The sequence below is a fragment of the Lithobates pipiens genome, unplaced genomic scaffold (assembly GCF_037356315.1).
Source record: "Lithobates pipiens isolate NorthernLeopardFrog02 unplaced genomic scaffold, aLitPip1_a1.2 Scaffold_28, whole genome shotgun sequence".
Lineage (NCBI taxonomy): Eukaryota > Metazoa > Chordata > Amphibia > Anura > Ranidae > Lithobates > Lithobates pipiens.
In genome coordinates this window covers 207,988,235-208,011,157 of record NW_027507789.1, presented here as the reverse complement: position 1 = coordinate 208,011,157, position 22,923 = coordinate 207,988,235, and the positions used below count along the sequence as shown (strand labels likewise).

Here is a 22,923-nt window from a genome sequence, read left to right as displayed (position 1 = left end):
ATATTATAAGAGACACAGAGTTAATTGTGCGGGGGGGTATAGTAAGAGACACTGAGGTAATTGGGGGGGGATGTTATAAGAGACACTGAGGTAAATGGGGGGATATTATAAGAGACACTGAGGTAATGGGGGGGTATAGTAAGAGACACTGAGGTAATGGGGGGGATATTATAAGAGACACTGAGGTAATGGGGGGGGGATATAAGAGACACTGAGGTAAATGTGGGGGAGACAAATTTTAAGGGACACTGAGGTAAATAGGGGGGGTAATTATAAGAGACACTGAGGTAATTGGGGGGGTATAGTAAGAGACACTGAGGTAATAGGGAGGGGGATATTATAAGAGACACTGAGGTAATTGGGGGGGTATAGTAAGAGACACTGAGGTAATTGGGAGGGGATATTATAAGAGACACCTAGGTAAATGGGGGGGGATATTATAAGAGACACTGAGGTAATTGGGGGGGGTTATTATAAGAGACACTGTTGATGACCGTTAGTGTCGAAATGCGTCGGACAGCATTACGTGCACCCCACATTGTTTTTTCCTAGTTTTCTTTGTGATCACTTTTATATTTTTTGTACTTTACATATTTTTAATAAAACCAACAGGTTTTTTTGATCTGCACCATCTGGAGCCCCTTTGCTTTCTTTTTCTTTTTTATGTACCATCCGTATGAGCCTCTATTTTACAACATAAAGCTTCGATACGTTGGATCTTAAAACAACATCACCCTTGAGTTTGGAGGATATCTGCCAACGACCCTTGGGAGTACTCACCCTTATCCAGGACTGAGGATGTCCACATGGGGATCGTATATTAGGATTCACTCCATCGAAAGACGGAATCCAATTCTTTGGAATTACAAGCACTGTAGACCCACTGTCGTAAGACAGGTGGGTCCAACATTTCCGGTAAGAGTACCCATCTTGTTTCTATAGAAGGTCGAATCTTTAAATGCCATTTCAAACTGGCTATTGGTACTGGTTTCCTCCCCGCCTCAACCCACGATTCAGATGGGAAGATTGATTGTTTCTACTTAAATGATAAGAGGACATTTCTCATAGTTCAATGAACTGACACTAGTCCATTTTTTCAGTATTTGAAGTACAGAGCTTCATTTATATTTTCTTTGCACTACATAATTATTATTTATGATACATAGTTGTATACATATCGTATTGAGTATTTCATATTACACGTAATATCTTTCATAGTTTTTCTCTCATTAAGTGTGAGATCTTTCTCTTTAAACACAGATTGTCTGTACTCACTCACTGTTTATAAGTTAGTGTGTTTTTCAATATAGCGCTACACTTTTTGTTCTACGTTTATTTCAACTTTGTTTGAGTGTCAGCTGCTGTTCTCACTTGAGTAGCGCAGTGTTTTCTAATTTTACCAGATATTATAAGAGACACTGAGGTAATGGGGGGGGGGGGGGATATAAGAGACACTGAGGTAAATGTGGGGGGGGATATTATAAGAGACACTGAGGTAATTGGGGGGGATATAAGAGACACTGAGGTAAATGTGGGGGGGGGGGATATTATAAGAGACACTGAGGTAATGGGGGGGGGGTATTATAAGAGACACTGAGGTAATTGGGGGGGGGGGATATTATAATAGACACTGAGGTAAATGTGGGGGGGGGTATAGTAAGAGACACTGAGGTAATTGGGGGAGATATTATAAGAGACACTAAGGTAAATGTGGGGGGGTATAGTAAGAGACACTGAGGTAATTGGGAGGGATATTATAAAAGACACTGAGGTAATTGGGGGTGGGGGGTATTATAAGAGACACTGAGGTAAATGGGGGGGATATTATAAGAGACACTGAGGTAATTGGGGGGGTATAGTAAGAGACACTGTGGTAATTGGGGGGGGGGGGATATTATAAGAGACACTGAGGTAATGGGGGGGGATATAAGAGACACTGAGGTAAATGGGCGGGGATATTCTAAGAGACACTGAGGTAATTGGGGGGGGGGGGGATATTATAAGAGACACTGAGGTTATTGGGAGGGATATTATAAAAGACACTGAGGTAATTGGGGGTGGGGGGTATTATAAGAGACACGAGGTAAATGTGGGGGGGGGGGGTATAGTAAGAGACACTGAGGTAATTGTGAGGGATTTTATAAGAGACACTGAGGTAAATGTGGGGGGGGGGGGGGGTATAGTAAGAGACACTGAGGTAATTGTGGGGGATATTATAAGAGACACTGAGGTAATTGGGGGGTATAGTAGGAGACACTGAGGTAATTGGGGGGGGGGATATTATAAGAGACACTGAGGTAATGGGGGGGGGGTATAAAAGACACTGAGGTAAATGTGGGGGGGGGTATAGTAAGAGACACTGAGGTAATTGTGAGGGATATTATAAGAGACACTGAGGTAAATGTGGGGGGGGGGGGGGTATAGTAAGAGACACTGAGGTAATTGTGGGGGATATTATAAGAAACACTGAGGTAATTGGGGGGTATAGTAGGAGACACTGAGGTAATTGGGGGGGATATTATAAGAGACACTGAGGTAATGGGGGGGGGGGGGTATAAAAGACACTGAGGTAATTGGGGGGGATATTATAAGAGACACTGAGGTAATGAAGGGGGAGGGGGGTAGTAAGAGACACTGAGGTAAATGTGGGGGGGGGGGGGATATTAGAAAAAGACACTGAGGTAATTGGGGGGGATATTATAAGAGACACTGAGGTAATGAAGGGGGGGTAGTAAGGGACACGGAGGAGAGTGATTATTCATTATATATGGTCTCTTCTTCACACCTGGGACGGACAGGACACATAATAGGAGGTGACCCTTTGCTGTTCCATGTTTCCTCTCAGGGACAGTAGGTAGTTCAGTCTGACCTCCAACAAAATGGCGCCGGCGGTTCCTGTCTCCCCCTAGTGACGGGCGGACTCGGGCCGGAAGTAGTCGCGGTGCAGTCTGGGAGGTCGGTGTGTTTGGTGTGTGGAATATGGCGGCCTCCTCGTCTGCTGGAAGCGGCCCCGGGCCCTCAGGGGCCGGGAACCCCGGAGGGGTGTCCGGACTGACCGCCTCTATTACCGGTACCATGAACAAGAAGAAGAAGCCGTTCCTGGGCATGCCGGCCCCGCTAGGATATGTGCCGGGTCTGGGCAGAGGGTGAGAACCCGGGGAGGGGGCACTGAAGTACATGGGGGGGGGGGGGTGTAAGGAAAACCTGGGGTAAGTGTGGGGGAGGGGGTTACCCAGATAATGGGGGATGTATGAGGGGAGACGACAACGACGAGGAGGAGGTATGGGGGGGGGGGGTGGGAGAGACACTGAGGAGAGGAGGAGGTATGGGGGGGGGGGCACTGAGGAGACGAGGAGGAGGTACGGGGGGACACTGAGGCGACGAGGAGGGGGTATGGGGGGGGACACTGAGGAGACGGGGGGACACTGAGCAGACGAGGGGGTATGGGGGGGGACACTGAGGAGACAAGGAGGGGTATGGGGGGGACACTGAGGGGGGGTATGGGGATGGGCACGGAGGAGATGAGGAGGTATGGGGGGGCACTGAGGAGACAAGGGGAGGGGGTACGGCGGGACACTGGGCAGATGAGGAGGTATGGGGGGGCACTGAGGAGATGAGGAGGTATGGGGGGGGTGTGAGGGGACACTGAGGAGACTAGGGGGAGGTGTAATAAGGGGACACTGAGGAGACTAGGGGGAGGTGTAATAAGGGGACACTGAGGAGACTAGGGGGAGGTGTAATAAGGGGACACTGAGGAGACTAGGGGGAGGTGTAATAAGGGGACACTGAGGAGACGAGGGGGAGGTGTAATAAGGGGACACTGAGGAGACGAGGAGGAGGTATTGGGGGGGGGGGGGGGGTTAATGAGGAGACAAGAGGGGGTACGGAGGGACACTGAGGAGACGAGGGGGAGGTGTGTGTGTGTGTGTGTGTGTGTGTGTGTGTGTGTGTGGACACCGAGCACCAAGGAGAAGAGGGGAAGGTGTGGGGGGGTGACACTGAGGAGTCAAGGGAGGGAGTACAGAGGGACACTGAGGAGACGAGGGGGAGGTGTGGGGGAGGGATACTAAGGAGACGGGGAGGAGGTATGGGGGGACCATTGAGGAGGAGGTATGGTGGGTAGGTGTGAGGGGACACTGAGGAGATGAGGGGGATGTAAGGGGGGACACTGAGGAGACAAGGGGGGACACACCGAGCACCGAGAAGAGGGGGATGACACTGAGGAGACAAGGGAGGAGGGTACAAAGGGACACTGAGGAGATGAGGAGGAGGTGTGAGGGGACACTGAGGAGATGAGGCGGAGGTATGGGGGGGGGACACTAAGGAGATGGGGAGGAGGTATGGGGGGGGGAACATTGAGGAGGAGGTATGGGGGGGTTAGGTGTGAGGGGACACTGAGGAGATGAGGGGGAGGTGTAATAAGGGGACAGGGGGAGGGGGGCACTGTGACGTTGGGTATTGGCTGGTGTTTCAGCCATAGATGACCGTATTCCTGTCATTCTGCAGTGCCACAGGTTTCACCACTCGTTCTGATATTGGTCCGGCCCGCGATGCCAATGACCCGGTGGACGATCGCCATGCCCCACCAGGAAAAAGAACGGTTGGGGACCAGATGAAGAAAAATCAGGCTGATGATGACGATGAAGATTTGAATGACACCAACTATGATGAGGTACTGAGAGCTCTGTGTGGAAGGTGGGACCTGTTCTCCTGTATGGGGGTCTAAGCACACAATAGGCTTTACACCGATCGACCATAACATTATGACCACTGACAGGTCAGGCAGATACCATTGATTATCTGGTTACTATGGTATTTGAAAGTAGGTGGGTTATATTGGGCAGCAAGTAATCAGGTTGTTCCTGAAGTTGATGTGTTGGAAGTAGAAAAAATGGGCATTGCGGTGTGTTGTGTAGCCACGGATCGGTTAGGGTGCCCATGCTGACCCGTGTCCACAGCCAAAAATACCTACAATTATGTTTTTTACAGAGACGCATGGATCTGCTCCTGAGGTAGTGGAGTTTAAACCACGAATCGCGTCAAGGTTGTTTGTTGGCTGTTGCAATTTTACCACACCATGATGCGTTTCTATATTTTTGTTAATTTTTCATGTATACGTTGTTACTGATATACTCATGTTCATGTCATTGTCCCACTGTACCCCATGTGTATCATTTACCTGGGATTGAGTCTATACATATTATGTTTTTGTGCTGAGGGGCTCTTTTAATAAAATTACCTCTCCGCTGCATTCGTCCCCTTGATTATACAGTATACCCATTGTAACCCACACATCTCATTGAGGCTGGGTTCACACCACAGCGATGCGGGAACGCCGCAAATCCGCAGCGTTTTCCCGCATCGCATGACTCCCGCCGGCAGTTCACACTGCCCTATGCGAACGGCTGGGAGTGTCAATGAAATGTTAATGACACCCCCAGATCCATCTGCAGTGCGATCTGCAGACTCGCACAGGAATCGGATCGCATGGTGTGAACACCCATGCGATCCGATTCTGCTGCGGACCAAAAAAAGGGTCCCGTGCGAGTTTGCTGCGGGAGCGATGCGAATTCAGCCATACTATCTGTATGGCTGAACTCGCATCGCTACGGAGATCGGATGTGATTTGCACTGCAGTGCGAATCGCAGCCGGATCTCCCCCCGCAGCAGTGTGAACCCGGCCTGAAAGTCCCAAGTCTCCTCTTTTTGAATCGTGAACAGGGATGGAGGTATTGAGCCTCAATTCAGGAGATGCCTCATTTAACCGCTTCAGCCCTGGAAGGATTTAGCCCCTTTTTAACCAGGCCATTTTTTGCGATTCGGTACTGCATCACTTTAACTGACAATTGCGTGGTCGGTGATGTTGTACCCAAACAAAATTGACTTTTTCTATTTCCCCCACAAATAGAGCTTTCTTATGGTGGTATTTGATAGACTCTACGATTTTTTTTTAATTTTTTTGTGCTGTAAACAAAAAAGCGACAATTTTGGGGGGGAAAAAAAAAAATATATATATATATATATATAATAAATATATATATATATATATATATATATATATATATACACAGGGCTCGACAAAACCCGGGCGCCAGGTCGCATTTGCGACTAGAAATAGCGACCTCGTGCCTGGGGCAGCACAGCTGGGGGTATCCTGTCTCTGTGGACCCCCCCAGCGTGATCGCGTCGGGCCGTTCCGCTGGCGGCCGAAAATTTAGGGCGCGGCTTTGAGGCCTTCTGGAATCTGGCGCCCTCTTGTGGTCGCCGTTGGTATGACAAACCAGCAATGCTAATGAAGCTTCCTCTGCCTGTTTTATATTACCTGCCTCTTCTTCCCTTTATTTAGAACCCCCTAAACATTATATATATTTTTTATTCTAACACCCTAGAGAATAAAATGGTGGTTGTTGCAATACTGTCTGTCACACCGTATTTGTGCAGCGGACTTACAAGCGCACTTTTGTTGGGAAAAATAATTTAGTTAATAAAAAAATAAGACAACAGTAAAGTTAGCCCAATTATTTTTTTATATTGTGAAAGATAATGTTTCGCCGAGTAAATTGATACCCAACATACCCAACATGTCAAAATTGCACCCGCTCATGGAATGGCGACAAACTTTTACCCTTTAAAATCTCCATAGGCGACGTTTAAAAAAATTCTACAGGTTGCATGTTTTGGGTTACAGAGAAGGTCTGGGGCTAAAATTATTGCCCTCGCTCTACCGATCACGGCGCTACCTCCTATGTGTGGTTCGAACACCGATTTTATATGCGGGCAGGACAGAGCGCATTTAAAAAATTATTATTTTTTCTTCTTATTTTAACTTTTTTTTTTTTTTTTTCCACTGTTCTTTTAAAAAAAATGTTGTGTCACTTTTATTCTTATTACAAGGAATGTAAAAATCCCTTGTAATAGAAAAAGCATGACAGGTCCTCTTAAATATGAGATCTGGGGTCAGAGAGACCTCGGATCTCATATTTACACTAAAATGCAATTGAAAAAAAAATTGTCATTTGAAAAAAATAAATAAATAAAATGTCCCTCTAAGAGCTATGGGCAATGACTTGGAGACGGGGTGGGGGGCTGGGGGCTATCTTCCCCTCACTCGTCTCCATGTCAGGCCAGGGACAGGTCCGGATCGCCGTCACGGACCTGGCTCCTAACTTTTTAAGCTGGCTCCTAGATTCCAAGCAAATTTGTCAACCCCTGTGTGTGTGTGTATATATATATATATATATATATATGTGTGTATATATATATATATATATATATATATATATATATATATATATATATATATATATATATATATATATATAACAAATGTATTACTTAGGCCGATATATACTACATATTTTTTGGACTTTTTTATTTTTTATTAATTGTTTTTACTGGTAATGGCTGAGATAGCTATATATCTATCTCTATTTATATTCTATTTTTTTTTTTTTTTTTTGTAATTGTGGCGCACAAATCTGACCCCAAATTACACTTTTTGGGGACCAGTGACATTATTACATTGATCAGTGCTATAAAAATGCACTGATCAATGTATAAATGTCACTGACAGTAAAAGGGTTAACACTAGGCGGGGCAATCAAGGAGTTTACTGTGTTCCCTGGGTGTGTTCTAACTGTGGGGGGGGGGGGCCTCTTGGAACACCACAGGGATCACTATTCCCAATGACTGGGTAGCAACAGCAGATCTCCATGTCTCCTGAACAGGGATCTGCCTTGTTTACATAGCCAGATCCCCATTCTGCCTCTGTATACAGCTATCGCAAGTCTCCTGCTATATCGCATGCACGAACTGACATACACCTACGGCGATTTGTGCTATCCTGCCACCTTGGCGCAATAGAACTGTGGCGGCTGTTCGGGAAGTGGTTAAAAGTCCCAACCCTTCCATGGAGGCAGGTTCCTATCTAGTCTATGCGGTCCCTGGTCCTCTTCTTCTTGTACTGTGTTCTTCCTAAACTTGTATATCACAAGCAACATTTTGAACTTTTTGTATCTACCTGAATCTGTCCACTCTCATAACTGTTGATTCTCGCTTTACCACTGTGTGTAAACGTATCATGTTATTTTATTTTATCCAATAAACTACCATTTTGTTTGTTAAAAAAAAAAAAATACATGGGCGCAAAATATGTGTAAACAGATGAAAAACTGATGAAAACGGAATACGTTTCTTCTTAGCAAAAAATAAATAAAAAATGTCCCTTTCACACCCTATCAGACCAGCTATTGACCGCCCATAGAGGAGAGTGGGCTGTGTCTGTTCTGCATAAGCAGTGTGGACACGGACCTGTCATTTGCCTGTATCCGCTGGCGGAGTCCGCCAATGTGACAGCGCTAACATTGCTGATAACCGCTTGACGTTTTTTTTTTTTTTTTTTTTTTCCCCTCTCGCTCTGCAGTTTAATGGTTATGCTGGCAGTTTGTTCTCCAGCGGCCCATACGAGAAGGATGATGAAGAGGCGGATGCCATCTATGCCGCATTGGACAAAAGAATGGATGAAAGACGGAAAGAGAGAAGGTTTGTACATATTAGAACTCCTGTAGTGTTAGAAACAAGAAAAATCTGATTAGAAACATCATTAAACTAACTGTATGCTAAATGAAACAATAAAGTGTATAAACAGCAAAAAAAGTTTTTTTTTCTTTTTTTTTTCTAACATTTGTTTAAACATTTTTAGTACATTTAATGATATTAACAAATGCCATTTTAAGGTATTTAAAAATTTCGTTTGATTTTGGAATTAATGGACTTTATTTTTTATTTTATTTTTATTTTGTAGCCAGTGTTAAAACAAATGTTGCTTTTTACATCTCTACTAATAATTATAAACTCAAACATCTTTAAAACTAAAAAGTGGAACTAGATTCTACTAGTGTTTGGTCCGCTTTAGAGAGCCAGACAAAAAAATATTTTATTTTTCAGTAGGGGAAGGCTAGAACCCTTCAGATTTGTGTTGATGTCCCTGTTGCAGATTTTCCCCTTGCTCCCTGTTAAAATAGTTGTAAAGTCTGGTTGCTTTTTTTTTTTTTTTCCCTTTAAAAATAACACGCATGTTATACTTACCTGCTCTGTGCAGTGAATTTGCACAGAGCAGCCCAGGTCCTCCTCTTTTTGGGCCCCTCTTCTGTGATCCAGGCCTTTCACTCCTTTTTAGGTGCCCCCGCAGCAAGCAGTTTGCTATGGGGTCACCTGAGCAGAGTCACAGCTCCCTGTGTCCATTCAGACACAGAACCCAGCCCCGCCCATGCTCTCCTCTGATTGGCTTGAGACTTTGACTGCAGTGGTAGGCAATGGCACCGCTTCTGTGTCTCGGACACTCCAGGAAGGAGAATCTTGGACAGCTGAGACATCACTGGACAGAGAGGGACCTCAGGCAAATGTGAGAGGGGGGGGGGAATTTGGGCGGTAGCTGCACACAGAAGGCTTTTTATCTTAATGCATTAAGATAAATAAAAAAAACTTCTGCCTTTTACACCTCCCTTGAGGTTTTTCACCTTAATGCATTCTATAAATAAGGTGAAAAACCTTCTGTGCTGTAGGACGGACACACACACACACACACACACACACACACACACACACACACACACACACACACACACACACACACACACACACTCTCACACTTCTTTATTTCTAACCTGAGCCCGATCCGATCCAGTGATGTGCATGAGCGCTCCTCATTGGACAGATTGATAGCAGCGGGAGCCATTGGGTGCGGTCAGTCAAAATCTGTGACACAGGAGCAGGGCTATGTCCTGCTGTTTGTCTCAATGGAAGCAGCAGTGGGACTTTTGAGCAAGCCAGTACAGGCGCCCCCATGGAAAACTGTTTTCTGTGTGGGCACCTGATGAAGAGGAGGAGCCTGGAGGCCCGGCAGGGGAACACAGGAGAAAAGGACGCCAAACCATTGCACAGAGCCAGCAAGTACAGTAAAACCTTGGATTGCGAGCATAATTCGTTCTGGAAACATGCACTTGTATATAAGTGAATTTCCCCATAAGAAATAACGGAAACTCGGATGATACGTTCCTCAACCATTTATTCATAAATCTTTTTCAGTTTGTAGTCCCTATAAAAAGATCATAGCAATGTGACCAGGTTGTGTAACCATAAAATGTCCATCTACAATTGAAAGACTCCACAAGGGGATTAGAAGCAATATCTAGCAGGAGCTAGAGAGTATAAAATAGTAGAGTGGCCCCTCTAATGCCGCGTACACACGATCGGAATTCCGGCCAGAAAAAGACAGATGAGAGCTTTTTATCGAAAAATGCGACCGTGTGTATGCTCCATCGGAATTTAGCTGTCTGAATTTCCGCTAGCCAAAAATTGACAGCATGTTCTCAATTTTCCCGACAGAAAAACTTTCTATCGGTAATTCCGATCATGTGTATGCAATTCCGACACGCCAAAAATCACGCATGCTCCGATTCAACTACGAGACAGAAGCTATTGGCTACTGGCTATTGAACTTTCTTTTTCTAGTCCCGTCATACGTGTTGTACGTCACCGCGTGCTAAACGATCAGAATTTGGTGTGACCATGTGTAGGCAAGACAGCTTGAACCGAATTCCGTCAGGAAAACCATCGGAGCTTTTTTCGACGAGAATTCCGATTGTGTGTACGCGGCATAAGTGTAGCAATATAGTTACATTTAATGAAGGTAAAACATTTAGCTACTCACATGGTTGATGACTAAAACGGGCACATCTAAGTATACAGGTATCCGGGGTAAAGCTGTCCACATAGACCGTCCTCCTCACCGCCATCAATGTCATCCCTTCCACGCTGCACTCCACGAGCGATTCAAGCCTCACTTTCAGATCGCTCTACTGCAGGGTAGTCTTCCCGCCCACAATGGCAGACTGACAGCAGTGAGAGCCGTATTGCTACACTTGGAGGCACCTCTCTTCTCTTTATACTCATTGACATAACGCTGCTTTTATATCAAGTCAAAATTTATTAAAAAATTTTGTTTGTCTTGCAAAAGGCTCTCAGACTAAGTTACTGTGAAACCAAAGTTTTACTGTATAGACGTGTTCATATTTTATTTTTTTCTATCGAACATTTACAACCACTTTAAGCAAAGATATTGTTGCCTTAATAAGGGGTTAGGGAGCCCCAAGGGTTTTAGGTCTGATAGTTCTCTTATTTTTGGGGGGTTGCACTTACCATTGAAGTTATTTTAACCTTGTAGGCCAAATTTTCCATGCCACGCTCTCTAGCAGCACATCTCTTCTCTACTAATTTATTCAGTGACTGGTAAACCACCTCCCTTTCATCCTACATGGCTCTGTATAAACTCTGGCTATTGCTAATAGGGGGTCTACATTGTGCTTCCTGCCCTTGCTGTTGTCAGTTGAACAGTGTCTTAGGGAGTGAAGCGAAGTTTAGTATGTGAAGCTGGGGAGGGGGCATTAAAGTGACTTATTGCTTTGTCTTGCCTTGACAAGTTAAGTTTGATTCAAACTTTTCTTGGTGGGCAGCCTAACTTATAAATTTGCACAATGTGTTTTACATTACTGTATAATCTTATTTTTTCTTTGTTTTTCTGGTTAACAGAGAACAAAGAGAGAAAGAAGAAATTGAAAAATATCGTATGGAAAGACCCAAAATCCAGCAGCAGTTTTCAGATTTAAAGGTAAATTTAAAGTGTTATATTGTTACTGAGTAATGTATAAGCAGGTGTTTTATTGGTTGCATTGGTGTCCTTTTATCAATGCATCATTTGCATACATTTTTTATTTTTTTTCTGTTTAGAGGAAATTAGCTGAAGTGACAGAAGAAGAGTGGCTGAGCATCCCCGAGGTTGGAGATGCCCGGACCAAGCGCCAGCGAAATCCTCGCCATGAGAAACTCACTCCAGTCCCTGACAGTTTCTTTGCTAAACACTTGCAGACGGGGGAGAACCACTCATCTGTTGATCCACGACAGACGGTGAGAAGGATCACTGTGATTTACACATATGATAAAATTGCTGTGGACAGTCAAACCAAAACTGATTGTTTCCAACTTTCGTAGATGAGAGTAATAGAAAAACTCAAATGTAGTGCTGAGAACTCTTAGCTTATTTTTCCAGACCACAGCTATTCTATTCCAGTACCCCCAGCTGGACATAAGTGTAAAGCTAAAGGTTTTTTTTTTTTTTTTCGAACTTAGATTGTAAATAGAGTGATAAAAAAAAGATGCATTTCAAGTTTTGACATTGTCATAGTAACAGACGGAGGGGACTGTTAGACCCCATGCACACATTAAATTTTCTGCAGATTTTTGTCTTCAGATTAACCAAAACCATATAATATCCGGTCAAACATTAAGAGTCTCAATTTGTATACAATAAGGCAAGGAAGTATTGAGGGAAGACTTCCATGCTGATGTCCCTTAGAAATACCAAAGATCAGCAGGTGACTTTGCGTACCATACTCAACCTGTAACTGCTTGAAATTTTTTTACCCCAGTACAGCTTACAAGAGAGATGGGCTTCTCTCACCTAGCACAGGAAACGCATGATCCACATTATAAAAAGCATACATGGAGACCCAGTCCTCACTTTGTGTTTCCTCTGGCCCGGACAGAACATTTTTATTTTATTTTTTACTATCTGACCTTCATGCTACCTAGGCCCACCAGCTGCAACATCCTGTTACCAAGGCCCAGGTGAACCTGGGCCATGTTGCAGGACTGAGCTGCTCTAAAATCCCTTGAGAGCTGGCTCTCAGGGGACACCCTCTTCTCAGTTTGAGCATATCTGCAGCCTATACGGTGCACTGGTGGGGGTGATTTGACCGAGGTGGGTCTCCCTACTTTTGTATTTGGAGTGAAACAAAACTGGACCTGGACTAAGTCAACAGATGAAATCTGGTTAATTTTTTTTTTTTTACCAAACGATGTGTTACTCTGTTCAGCCAGAATGCTCGCCGGATCAGATTTCGCACTTCCTGGGTTACCTGCCTACTCGCTGTACTAGGATGATTGTGGTGATTCATTAGCAGTGAGCAGTTGGAGGTTAAATATGATGTACGACAAAACGGGTCACCTGTCCATGCCATGCTTTCTGGCAGGGATGTGGAAATCACAACAATGTCTGAACAGAATGACGATAATTTCAGAATCAAATTACAACTTATTTATCAGGTAACACTGTTAAAGCTGTTTTAGCCTGGGCTTCTCCTATGGGTCACAGGCGTGCAATTCGTTTTGCACTCCTGTGACCCGTTTTCAGTGGAGTGCGGTCTGAAGTCGGCTCTTCACTGATGTCACTGGAATCAGTCCAGGCACCGCGTCATCCCGACTTAGGAAGTCTGGATCCGCCAGGCTGAGACTGCTGTCAGTCCAGGCAGCTATCGGTGAGCTGCTGAGATGGCCACTCCCCACCTCTCCACAGCTCAGCGCTCCAATGAGCGTGGAGGAGCAGAGCAGGAGAGTTGACAGCAGCTCAGGGAGATGAGAGAACCAAACCATCGGCAGTGTCCGGTGGCTCGGCTCTCAGTAAAGAGGCGCCAGGGTACAGATGCAGCATTGGTCTGATGCTGCATCCACCTAGGCAAGTATGAATGTGCAAAAAAAAAAATTTTTGTTTAGCTTTCCCCTGCAGTGCATCTGTAATGAAGAGTGTGCTTTTAACAGACGCATTAAAAAGAAGAAAAGGCATAGCATATGTTTGTGGCTGACCAGACATTGTTCTCATTAAATAATATAAATAATATGGCTAATAATCCTATGTACAAAAATATTCTGCTTCTTCTATTAGCTTTGATTTGCTTTTCAACAGACTACTTTTCTTCTGTTTAGCAATTTGGGGGGTTGAACACCCCTTTCCCAGGCGGCCTGAATTCCCCGTACCCAGGAGGAATGACGCCAGGCTTGATGACACCCGGCTCTGGAGAACTGGACATGAGGAAAATCGGACAGGCCAGAAATACCCTGATGGACATGAGGTTGAGCCAGGTGAGTAGCAAAAGGGTGACAGCTTTGCAGTCTATTCAAAACGCTATCTGCAGCTGGAGAAAAATGTGCAAAATAATTGGTTTCTCTCTTAAAGCGGTTGTATACCCCCAAACCAAAATAAAAAAAGCCCGTAAGGCAAAGGCATAATGAGCTAGTATGCCGCTTACTAGATGTTTATAAAATACTAACCTTAGAACGAAGTCCCTACATTGCATCCCGATCAAAGCAGAGGGAGCTGACATCTGTTTTTTATTTTATTTTTATTTTTTTTCCAGCTCCTCAATTCCGGCACGATATGCTGGACCTTCACTGTGCATGCACCACTGACGTCAGTGGCTGCATGCAGGGTGAATATCTCCTAAACCGTGCAGGTTTAGGAGATATTCATTTTACCTACAGGTAAGCCTTATAGACTCGCCTGTAGGTAAAAATGTCAAAAAGGGGTATACAACCGCTATAATAATGTTTCTAGATACACAAATTCAATCGTAAATATATTTCAGGTTACCAGTCCCTTTGATGTGGTGGATGCATTTGTTTCCTTTTTGCAGTATGTTTTCCTTTTTATTTTCCCCTGGTGATCCTGTTAACATACATCCTGTCCTTGGGTGACCACACTTATTCAGCAATACTATATCTGTGGTTGAGCAATTTTATTGTCCTAGGCCAGTGATGGCGAATCTTGGCACCCCAGATGTTTTGGAACGAAATTTTCCTTGATGATCATGCACTCTGCAGTGTTGTTGAGCATCATAGGAAATGTTGTTCCAAAAGGTCTGGTGTGCCAAGATTTGCCATTGATGTCCTAGGCTGTTTGAGTCTGATTTGAACTACAGGAAATGTTCTTTTTTTTTTTTTATTTTTTTTTTATTTTTTTCCCTCACCTGCGTTACATGGGGAGAGCTGCACTGTAGTCCGAGGGCCGGGTTGGTAACACTGCGGGTGTGTGTGTAGGAAGTTGGGAGCTCACTGGATTTCTGAAAAATCAACAACTATTTGTCTTGCAGCTTTAATGAGACATAACATTGAAGATGGCAGAGATGGACCTACACTTTTTACAATACCTATGTTTTGTTTTTCTGACACACACAAAAAAAATTGTTACTCTTTTAGTCTTGCTGCTTTGAGAGTAAATGCCCTACCTACCGGACAGAGCGGATAATTGTGCTTTATTGTTCACTCAACAAGCTGGACAAGGGACATGGCAATCTGCATTGCTGAACCAGCAAAGAGACGTCACATGTAGAATTCATACAGTATGGTGGATGTTTTTTGGTTTTTTTGGTCACCTTTCTGGCTTAGTGTGGCAGAGGTTTGTGCATTGCACGAAAGGCTAACTGGGATTGCAGATCCTGTTCAGATAATTTAAAGTGGTTGTAAAAACAGAAGCCACGAGATGCAGTGGGACTGTTGGGTGGCTATTCCAGTGCAGTCCCACTGCATGGACAATGTAAAATGCCTCGTCTGCTTTGCTTTGTCTCCGGTTCACACCACTGTGCTTGTGATGATGTGCAGGCATGGCGCACTGATGAAACTGAGGCTTTCTATTCATGCAGGGTAGTGCAAGTCAGTCCACTATCTTGCAGCCAGCAGTTGAAATTTATGAGTTGACTGTGTGACCAGCCCTAAATACAACCCGGTAAATAAACAAATGACTAAAAAGCGCACCGCAGATGCTTTACTACTAGGGTTGCACTGATATCTTTTTTTATTTTTTTATCAGCGAGTACAAGAACCGATAGTTTTGGTTAACGGAGTACCAATACCTTGCGTTGCATCTATTCAAAACCGAATTGGCGCGAATTGCACTGCGAAGAATCGCATTCGATTCAAACAGGAATGCAATGAGATTCCTGTCCAAATCGCATGCGAGTTCCCCCCCCACTGCAACTGTGTGTGTATAAAAGGGGTAAAGCACCATCTAGGGGGCAGTTTAAAAAAATAAAAATAAATTAGAACTCGCGGTACATCTGGCCACATGTAGAATAATCTACATAGGCGTTTCCCGGTTCGCCAGTGGTAGCAAATAAGGGCTGCTGGAAGTGCTCAGTCTGGAGAAGTTCCGCGACTCCGTAGGTATAGGGCGGAAGTGATGTCAGCTTGGGGGCGCATCGCCTACCTCCATCGGCCTGTGCATGCAGGCTCTATGTATTGTGAGTTCTAACATTGTGTAAACTGCCCACTACATGGAGCTTTAATCTAGTGTGTGTGTGTGTGTGTGTATGTGTATATATATATGTGTGTGTGTGTGTGTGTGTGTGTGTGTATGTATGTATATGTATATATATATATATATATATATATATATATATATATATATATATATATATATATATATATATATATATATATATATACACATACATATATACATACATATATATATATATATATATATATATACATACATACATACATATACACACACACACGATCAGTGGGGGAAGTAGTATGCTATTTGGACAGGAATTTCATTGCATATGATTCTTTGCAGTGCGATTTGCACCCATTCATTTTGTATTGACGGAAATCACACTGCAAAGTATTGGTTTCGGGGGCATTTGGACGAGTACCAATACTCGCCCAAATGCTTGCTATCGGCATCGGTGCATCCCTAATTACAACTGTGTTTTTAAATGTAAACAGACCCTAATGTCCATCTAGTAAAGTGGAGTCAACAAAGAATTTGAAGACATTGGCAACCAAACAGTATAGTCTTTAAAACAGGAAAACAAGACGGTCTTTACTAAATGCATCCTTCACAGACTATTAAATGAGACGCGCTAAGTTCATTTCCATCGTTGACAATATTTTTTTGCTTTTTATGCTTCCTAATGAGCTGCATTTGGAGTCCTAAAATCACCATTTCCTTAGTCTAGAAATTCCCTAAAAAAACGATGTATTTGAACAGAAGGAAATCCTGTAGGGATGAAGATAGACGGACGTCATTTCCATCGCTTTGTAAAGAAACACCCACTATCCCACCAGACGTGCCTGTTCCTTTCTTATCCCTAAGGGAGACTTACGGTAGATTTTGGAGCATGAGAGGTCGTGGCAATGCTTTCTTTGCTTGAACTACTCTCCTGTTAAAATGTATTGACAGACAAGTTTTTAAGGTTCTCAAAAAAGGGACAGCAGGAATAAGACGAAAGGTTATATTTGATTTGTCTGATTTTATAGTAAATCCAAACAATGAAACTTCCTTTATTTCAGTAAATTAACCGTTGAGTGTTTTGTCACATCTGTTAAGTAAGTGAATAATTTTGATTCTATGAGAAATCCAGTCCTGTATTATCTCAAGCAGTGTTATTCCCCCTTTTACAGTTTGCCTCTAACTACAGAAGGGGAAATGTTCTGTAGCCCCAATACTTCCTCTCCTGGAGTGAACACGTTGTTCTTCCATCGATGCAATACATGTGTGCTTGCTTTGCCACCCTAAGACAAGGTGTATGTTACTTAAAGGATCACGAGATAAACATAATGGGGGAAAAAAGTAAACGAATGCAGCCACCAAATCTAAAGACTAGTAAGATGGAATTATTACATTTTTGTTCTTGAGGTTAGATGCACTTTAAACAACTCTACAGACATTTTGAAATGGCTACAGCATATCAGTTGAGGCTTAACCACCCTTGCACGTTCTTGTTGGAGGGGGAAGACATGCCTTGCAGCCATTATTATGGTTCTTAAAAGTATGTTGTCTGCCTTTATTTGCTGTAACGGTTCTAGTTTTCTGAGTAGACAAGAGTTATGCAATCAGTTAAAGCAGTAGTAAATAAAAATAGGCACCAGGCAGTTTAAGTCATAATGTGCTTGTATGCACTGCATACAAGCACATTATGATAGGCTTCCTTGAAAACGAAGCCCTCCAGTGGCGTGTTGTCTTCCTACCGGGTTTGCCGGCTTCGGCGATATGGCCAAGCCGGCGATGACGTCGCTCCTGCGCAAGCACGTGGGAGTCACTGTTCATGGCACTGGTAATGCCGTTCCTTTAGAGCGCATGGTTTGGTGACGTCACCAGCTGTATCTAAAGTAAATATCTCCTAAACACTGCTTGTTTAGGGGATATTAATTGTATCTATAGGTTAGCCTTATTATAGGGAGTTTGCTCCCACTTTAAGGTGTGTTAAGATGCTTTGGGGTACACTTTAAATGCAGAAAGCTGAATGTTCATATACAACCTATTTCCTTCTGCAGGTGTCAGACTCTGTGAGTGGCCAAACTGTGGTTGATCCCAAAGGTTACCTGACTGATCTAAACTCTATGATCCCCACCCATGGAGGAGACATCAAGTATGTGTTGTGAATTGTTGATGACAATGTTGTATTTGACGTGTTTATGTGGCTGACATGTTTGTTTATACTTTCTTTTTAATCCAGTGATATTAAGAAAGCTCGTCTGCTGCTGAAATCTGTGCGAGAAACCAACCCTCACCACCCACCCGCCTGGATCGCATCTGCCCGTCTGGAAGAAGTTACTGGCAAGGTGCAAGTGGCTCGCAATCTCATCATGAAAGGAACAGAAATGTGTCCTAAGGTGAGGGTCCATCGTTCATTATGGGAACAGCCTGTAATTTATTTCAAGCTGTGAACATTAATAATGTGTTAAGTCAGGGCTCGACAAAACCCGGGCGCCAGGTCGCATTTGCGACTAGAATTGGCGACCTGGGGCATCACAGCTGGGGGTATCCTGTCACCGCGGACCCCCCGGCGTGATCGCGTCAGGGCCGCGCCGGCCGGTAATTGAGCCCCCGGCTTTGAGGCCTTCTACGATCCTATGGTTCCTTCTGGAATCTGACGCCCTCTTGTGGTGGCCGTTGGAATTACAACCAGCAATGCTAATAGGCTGGCAGGCAGGGGAAGCTCCATCTCCTTCCCTTTACTCAGAACCCCTAAACATTATATATATATTTTATTCTAACATCCTAGAGAATAAAATGGTGGTCGTTGCAATACTGTCTGTCACACCGTATTTGCACAGCGGACTTACAAGCGCACTTTTTTGGGGAAAATGTATTTAATAACAAAAAAATAAGACAACAGTAAAGTTAGCCCAATTTTTTTTTATATTGTGAAAGATAATGTTACGTCGAGTAAATCGATACCCAACATGACATACTTCAAAATTGCGCCCACTCATGGAATGGCGACAAACTTTGACCCTTAAAAATCTCCATAGGCGACGTTTAAAAAATTCTACAGGTTGCACGTTTTAAGTTACAGAGGAGATCTGGGGCTAGAATTATTGCTCTCACTCTGCCGATCGCAGCGATACCTCACATGTGTGGTTTGAACACAGCTTTCATAGATGCGTTCGCTTCTGCACGCAAGCTTGGCGGGACAGGGCGCGTTTAAAAAATTTTTTCTTCTTATTTTAACTTTTATTTTTATTTTTTTCACTGTTCTTTTAAAAAAAAAAAATGTGTGTCACTTTTATTCCTATTACAAGGAATGTAAAAATCCCTTGTAATAGAAAAAAGCATGACCGGTCCTCTTGTATATGAGATCTGGGGTCAGAGAGACCTCACATCTCATATTTTTACACTAAAATGCAATTAAAAAAAAAAATTGTCATTTGAAAAAAAAAAAAAATGTCCCTCTAAGAGCTATGGGCAATGACTTGGAGACAGGTGGGGGGCTATCTTCCCCTCACTCGTCTCCATGTCAGGCCAGGGACAGGTCCAGATCGCCGTCACGGACCTGGCTCCTAACTTTTTTTAGCTGGCTCCTAGATTCCAAGCAAATTTGTCAACCCCTGTGTTAAGTTTAGAGTGGCATGCCTGCCATACTGTTGCTTTTTGGTGGGGTTAATTTTGGTTTGGGTTTAAAGTGAGGCCTCTACAGTTCAATAGAAGTAAAATACATAAAATGCTATTATAATCTTATGGGAAAATTTTTGTTAACGTGAATGGTCTGGCAATGGGGTCTCTTTAAGCTTGGCTCTCGTGATGTGAAGGGAGATTTCTGTGCTCGGGTTCTGCATGCCTAGTTCGTAGTTTCATAGTTAGTAAGGTTGAATAAAGACACCAGTCCATCCAGTTCAACCTGAGTGTCTACCCCTATCCCTGTACATTGCACACTCACATCGGTCCCTACCCTCAAGGAGCCCCACAATCCAAGGTCCCCATTCATATACTAGGGCCGATTTTGGACAGAAGCCAATTAACCTATCTGCATGTCTTTGGAGTGTGGGAGGAAACCGGAGTACCCGGAGGAAACCCACGCAGGCACAGGGAGAACATGCAAACTCCGGCAGTGGTTTTGGGATTTGAACCAGCGACCCTTTTTACTGCTAGGTGAGAGTGCTAACCACTACACCGCTATGTTCATCGGCATGGTATGGGGGAGCACACACCCAGTTTGTTTTAAATTTTCCTGTTAAATGTTCTCCCTTTTAAAAATTCTTCTACGTTGAAAATTTGAATTGCATATCAATGTAGGGCTACATATTCATCTGAGGGTTGGTGGGTGAGAACATTCTCTGTTGGAGAGGCTGAGCAGCAAAGGCAGTTTTTCCAGTCCCTCCCGCCTATGAAAGTCAACTCATTGCTGTAGTAATCATTTTGTGGGGTGAGACACCATTTTTGATGATCCTCCTTTTGTATGTTTGCTGACAGAGTGAAGATGTATGGCTGGAAGCAGCCCGTCTCCAACCAGGAGACACAGCAAAGGCTGTTGTGGCCCAGGCTATTTGTCACCTTCCGCAGTCTGTCCGTATCTATATCCGAGCTGCTGAGCTAGAAACTGACCTTCGAGCCAAAAAGCGAGTGCTGCGGAAAGGTAACCATAGGTTTAAGATTGTAAGTGTTTTTTTTTGTTTTTTAGGGAACTACAAAGACTTTTTAGTTTGCTAATATGTTCTTTCAGATATCACTAAATTGCTTTTCTATTCAGCTGCCTTTATTTCCTTGAATCTGGCTTTTCATTGTCCTGTGTTTAACCACTTAAGGACAGGAAGGATTTGCCCCCTTAATGACTAGGGCATTGCGTCACTTTAACTGACAACGGCGTGATCTTTTGATGCTGTACACAAACAAAATTGACGGCCTTTTTCCCACAAATAGATATTTATTTTGGTGGTATTTGAGCACCTCCGTGGGTTTTATTTTTTTAAAATGACACCGGCAGGGAGGGGGTTAACACTAGGGGGCGATCAAGGGGTTAATTGTGTTCCCTCAGCTTGTTCTAACTGTAGGGGAGATGGGCTGCCTGGGACATCACTGTACCCTATCACTGGGAACGGTAGATCTGTCAGAATGGGGATCCGCGGGAGCACGCTGGACCCAATGTACAATGACGGCGATTTGCGCAGGAGAGCCAACCTGCCACAGTACAACTGTGGCAGGCGGTCGTCAACTGGTTAAAATGTAAAATCTGGCTCGGTGTTGATGTGCCTACTGTAATTGTGAAATTTTGCTAGTGAGTCAAAAAACCGGCAGGAGGTGTGAGAGTGGTATGTTGTCTTTAGTGCTGCTGTCTGTGCGACTCTATTAGGCAGCAATATAGCAGGGATGGATATGTTCACAAGAATCAAAAGTATCACATGGCTGTACGTGTTAATTTACAGATCAGTTTGACAATTTACAAACTGTTCATTTAGCTGTTTGGGATACCTTTTTTTAAATTAAAGTGATAATATAAATGTATTTTAAGTGATAATGTATAGTGGTTTTGCACAGAGCAGCCCCAATCCTCCTCTTCTCATATCCCCGAACGGTGCTCCTGCCGAGCGCCCCCAGAGCAAGCAGCTTGCAATGGGAAAGCACCCGAGCAGGTGAGCTCCCAGGCTGCTGCTCTGCATGTACGTACACACACACACACACACACACACACACACACACACACACACACACACACACACACACACACACACACACACACACACACACACACACACACACACACACGACTCGCTCCGCCCCCTCTCTCCCCTCATTGGCTTACTGTCTGTAATTACCTGTCTCAGTGAGTGAGCAGGGAGAGACCCAGTAGAGCTTGGGGCTCCTGTGCACAGCGCTTGAGAAAGATTAGGCTCAGGTAGTATTAGACGCGGGGCTGCTGCACACAGGTTTTTTTACCTCCACGCATAGAATAAGTTTAAAAAAAAAAAAACCTTGAACCTTTTAGAACCACTTTTAAGCTGAAACTTGCACTTTTCCCAAATATATATATATATAAAGTAAACCTTTTTTTTTTTCTCTCTCTACACAGCTCTTGAGCATGTTCCAAACTCTGTCCGTCTGTGGAAGGCCGCTGTGGAACTGGAGGAGCCCGAGGATGCTAGGATCATGCTTAGCCGCGCTGTAGAATGCTGCCCCACTAGTGTAGAGGTGGGAGTCCTTTGGGAAAATTCGGCATTGTAAAAATTCTAACAGTAAACTGTTACTTAGTATTCCCTCTTAGGGAAGCCACAACAAGACTGATTCTGATTGCTTGTAGAGTTTAACATTTTCAGGACAGGAGTTTGGTGTGTCTTCTACTAATACACTCCAGAGCAAAAGGTGTTTTTTTTTTTTTTATTTATTTATTTATTTTTGCATGTAGCGGGGAAACCTCAGAATAAAGGCAAAAGCCTGACAATGATTACAACATGCTTTATGTGGAACTGCATTGGTAAAATGTAAGGTTCACTTGCTGATTCAGGTTGCAAAATATTAATGAAAAATGCTATTTTTATTTTTTTATTTTTGTGGTCTAGTTGTGGTTGGCCCTGGCCAGGTTGGAGACCTATGAGAATGCCCGTAAGGTCTTGAACAAGGCTCGAGAGAACATCCCTACTGACAGACACATCTGGATCACAGCCGCCAAACTGGAGGAGGCCAACGGAAACACACAGATGGTGGAAAAGATCGTGGACAGAGCCATCACATCTCTGAGAGCCAACGGAGTAGAAATCAACCGAGAACAGTGGATACAGGTAGGTGTGAGATTTGTTAGTGGAGCAGGGCTA

At 43.9% G+C, this 22,923-nt stretch overlaps 1 protein-coding gene across 1 annotated transcript in view; it reads left to right on the top strand.

The window, feature by feature from the left end:
• The first annotated feature begins 2,930 nt into the window (after nt 1-2,930).
• The window catches only part of PRPF6 (pre-mRNA processing factor 6), a 32,475-nt gene continuing 12,482 nt past the window's right edge, over nt 2,931-22,923 (top strand). Inside the window, exons 1-11 of the mRNA XM_077460387.1 lie at nt 2,931-3,146; nt 4,507-4,672; nt 8,423-8,541; nt 11,590-11,668; nt 11,788-11,964; nt 13,819-13,974; nt 18,172-18,266; nt 18,354-18,510; nt 20,591-20,753; nt 22,185-22,303; nt 22,672-22,890. Coding sequence (XP_077316513.1) covers nt 2,980-3,146; nt 4,507-4,672; nt 8,423-8,541; nt 11,590-11,668; nt 11,788-11,964; nt 13,819-13,974; nt 18,172-18,266; nt 18,354-18,510; nt 20,591-20,753; nt 22,185-22,303; nt 22,672-22,890 — 1,617 coding nt within the window. The 5' untranslated portion in view covers nt 2,931-2,979. The remainder of the gene's footprint in view (nt 3,147-4,506; nt 4,673-8,422; nt 8,542-11,589; nt 11,669-11,787; nt 11,965-13,818; nt 13,975-18,171; nt 18,267-18,353; nt 18,511-20,590; nt 20,754-22,184; nt 22,304-22,671; nt 22,891-22,923) is intronic.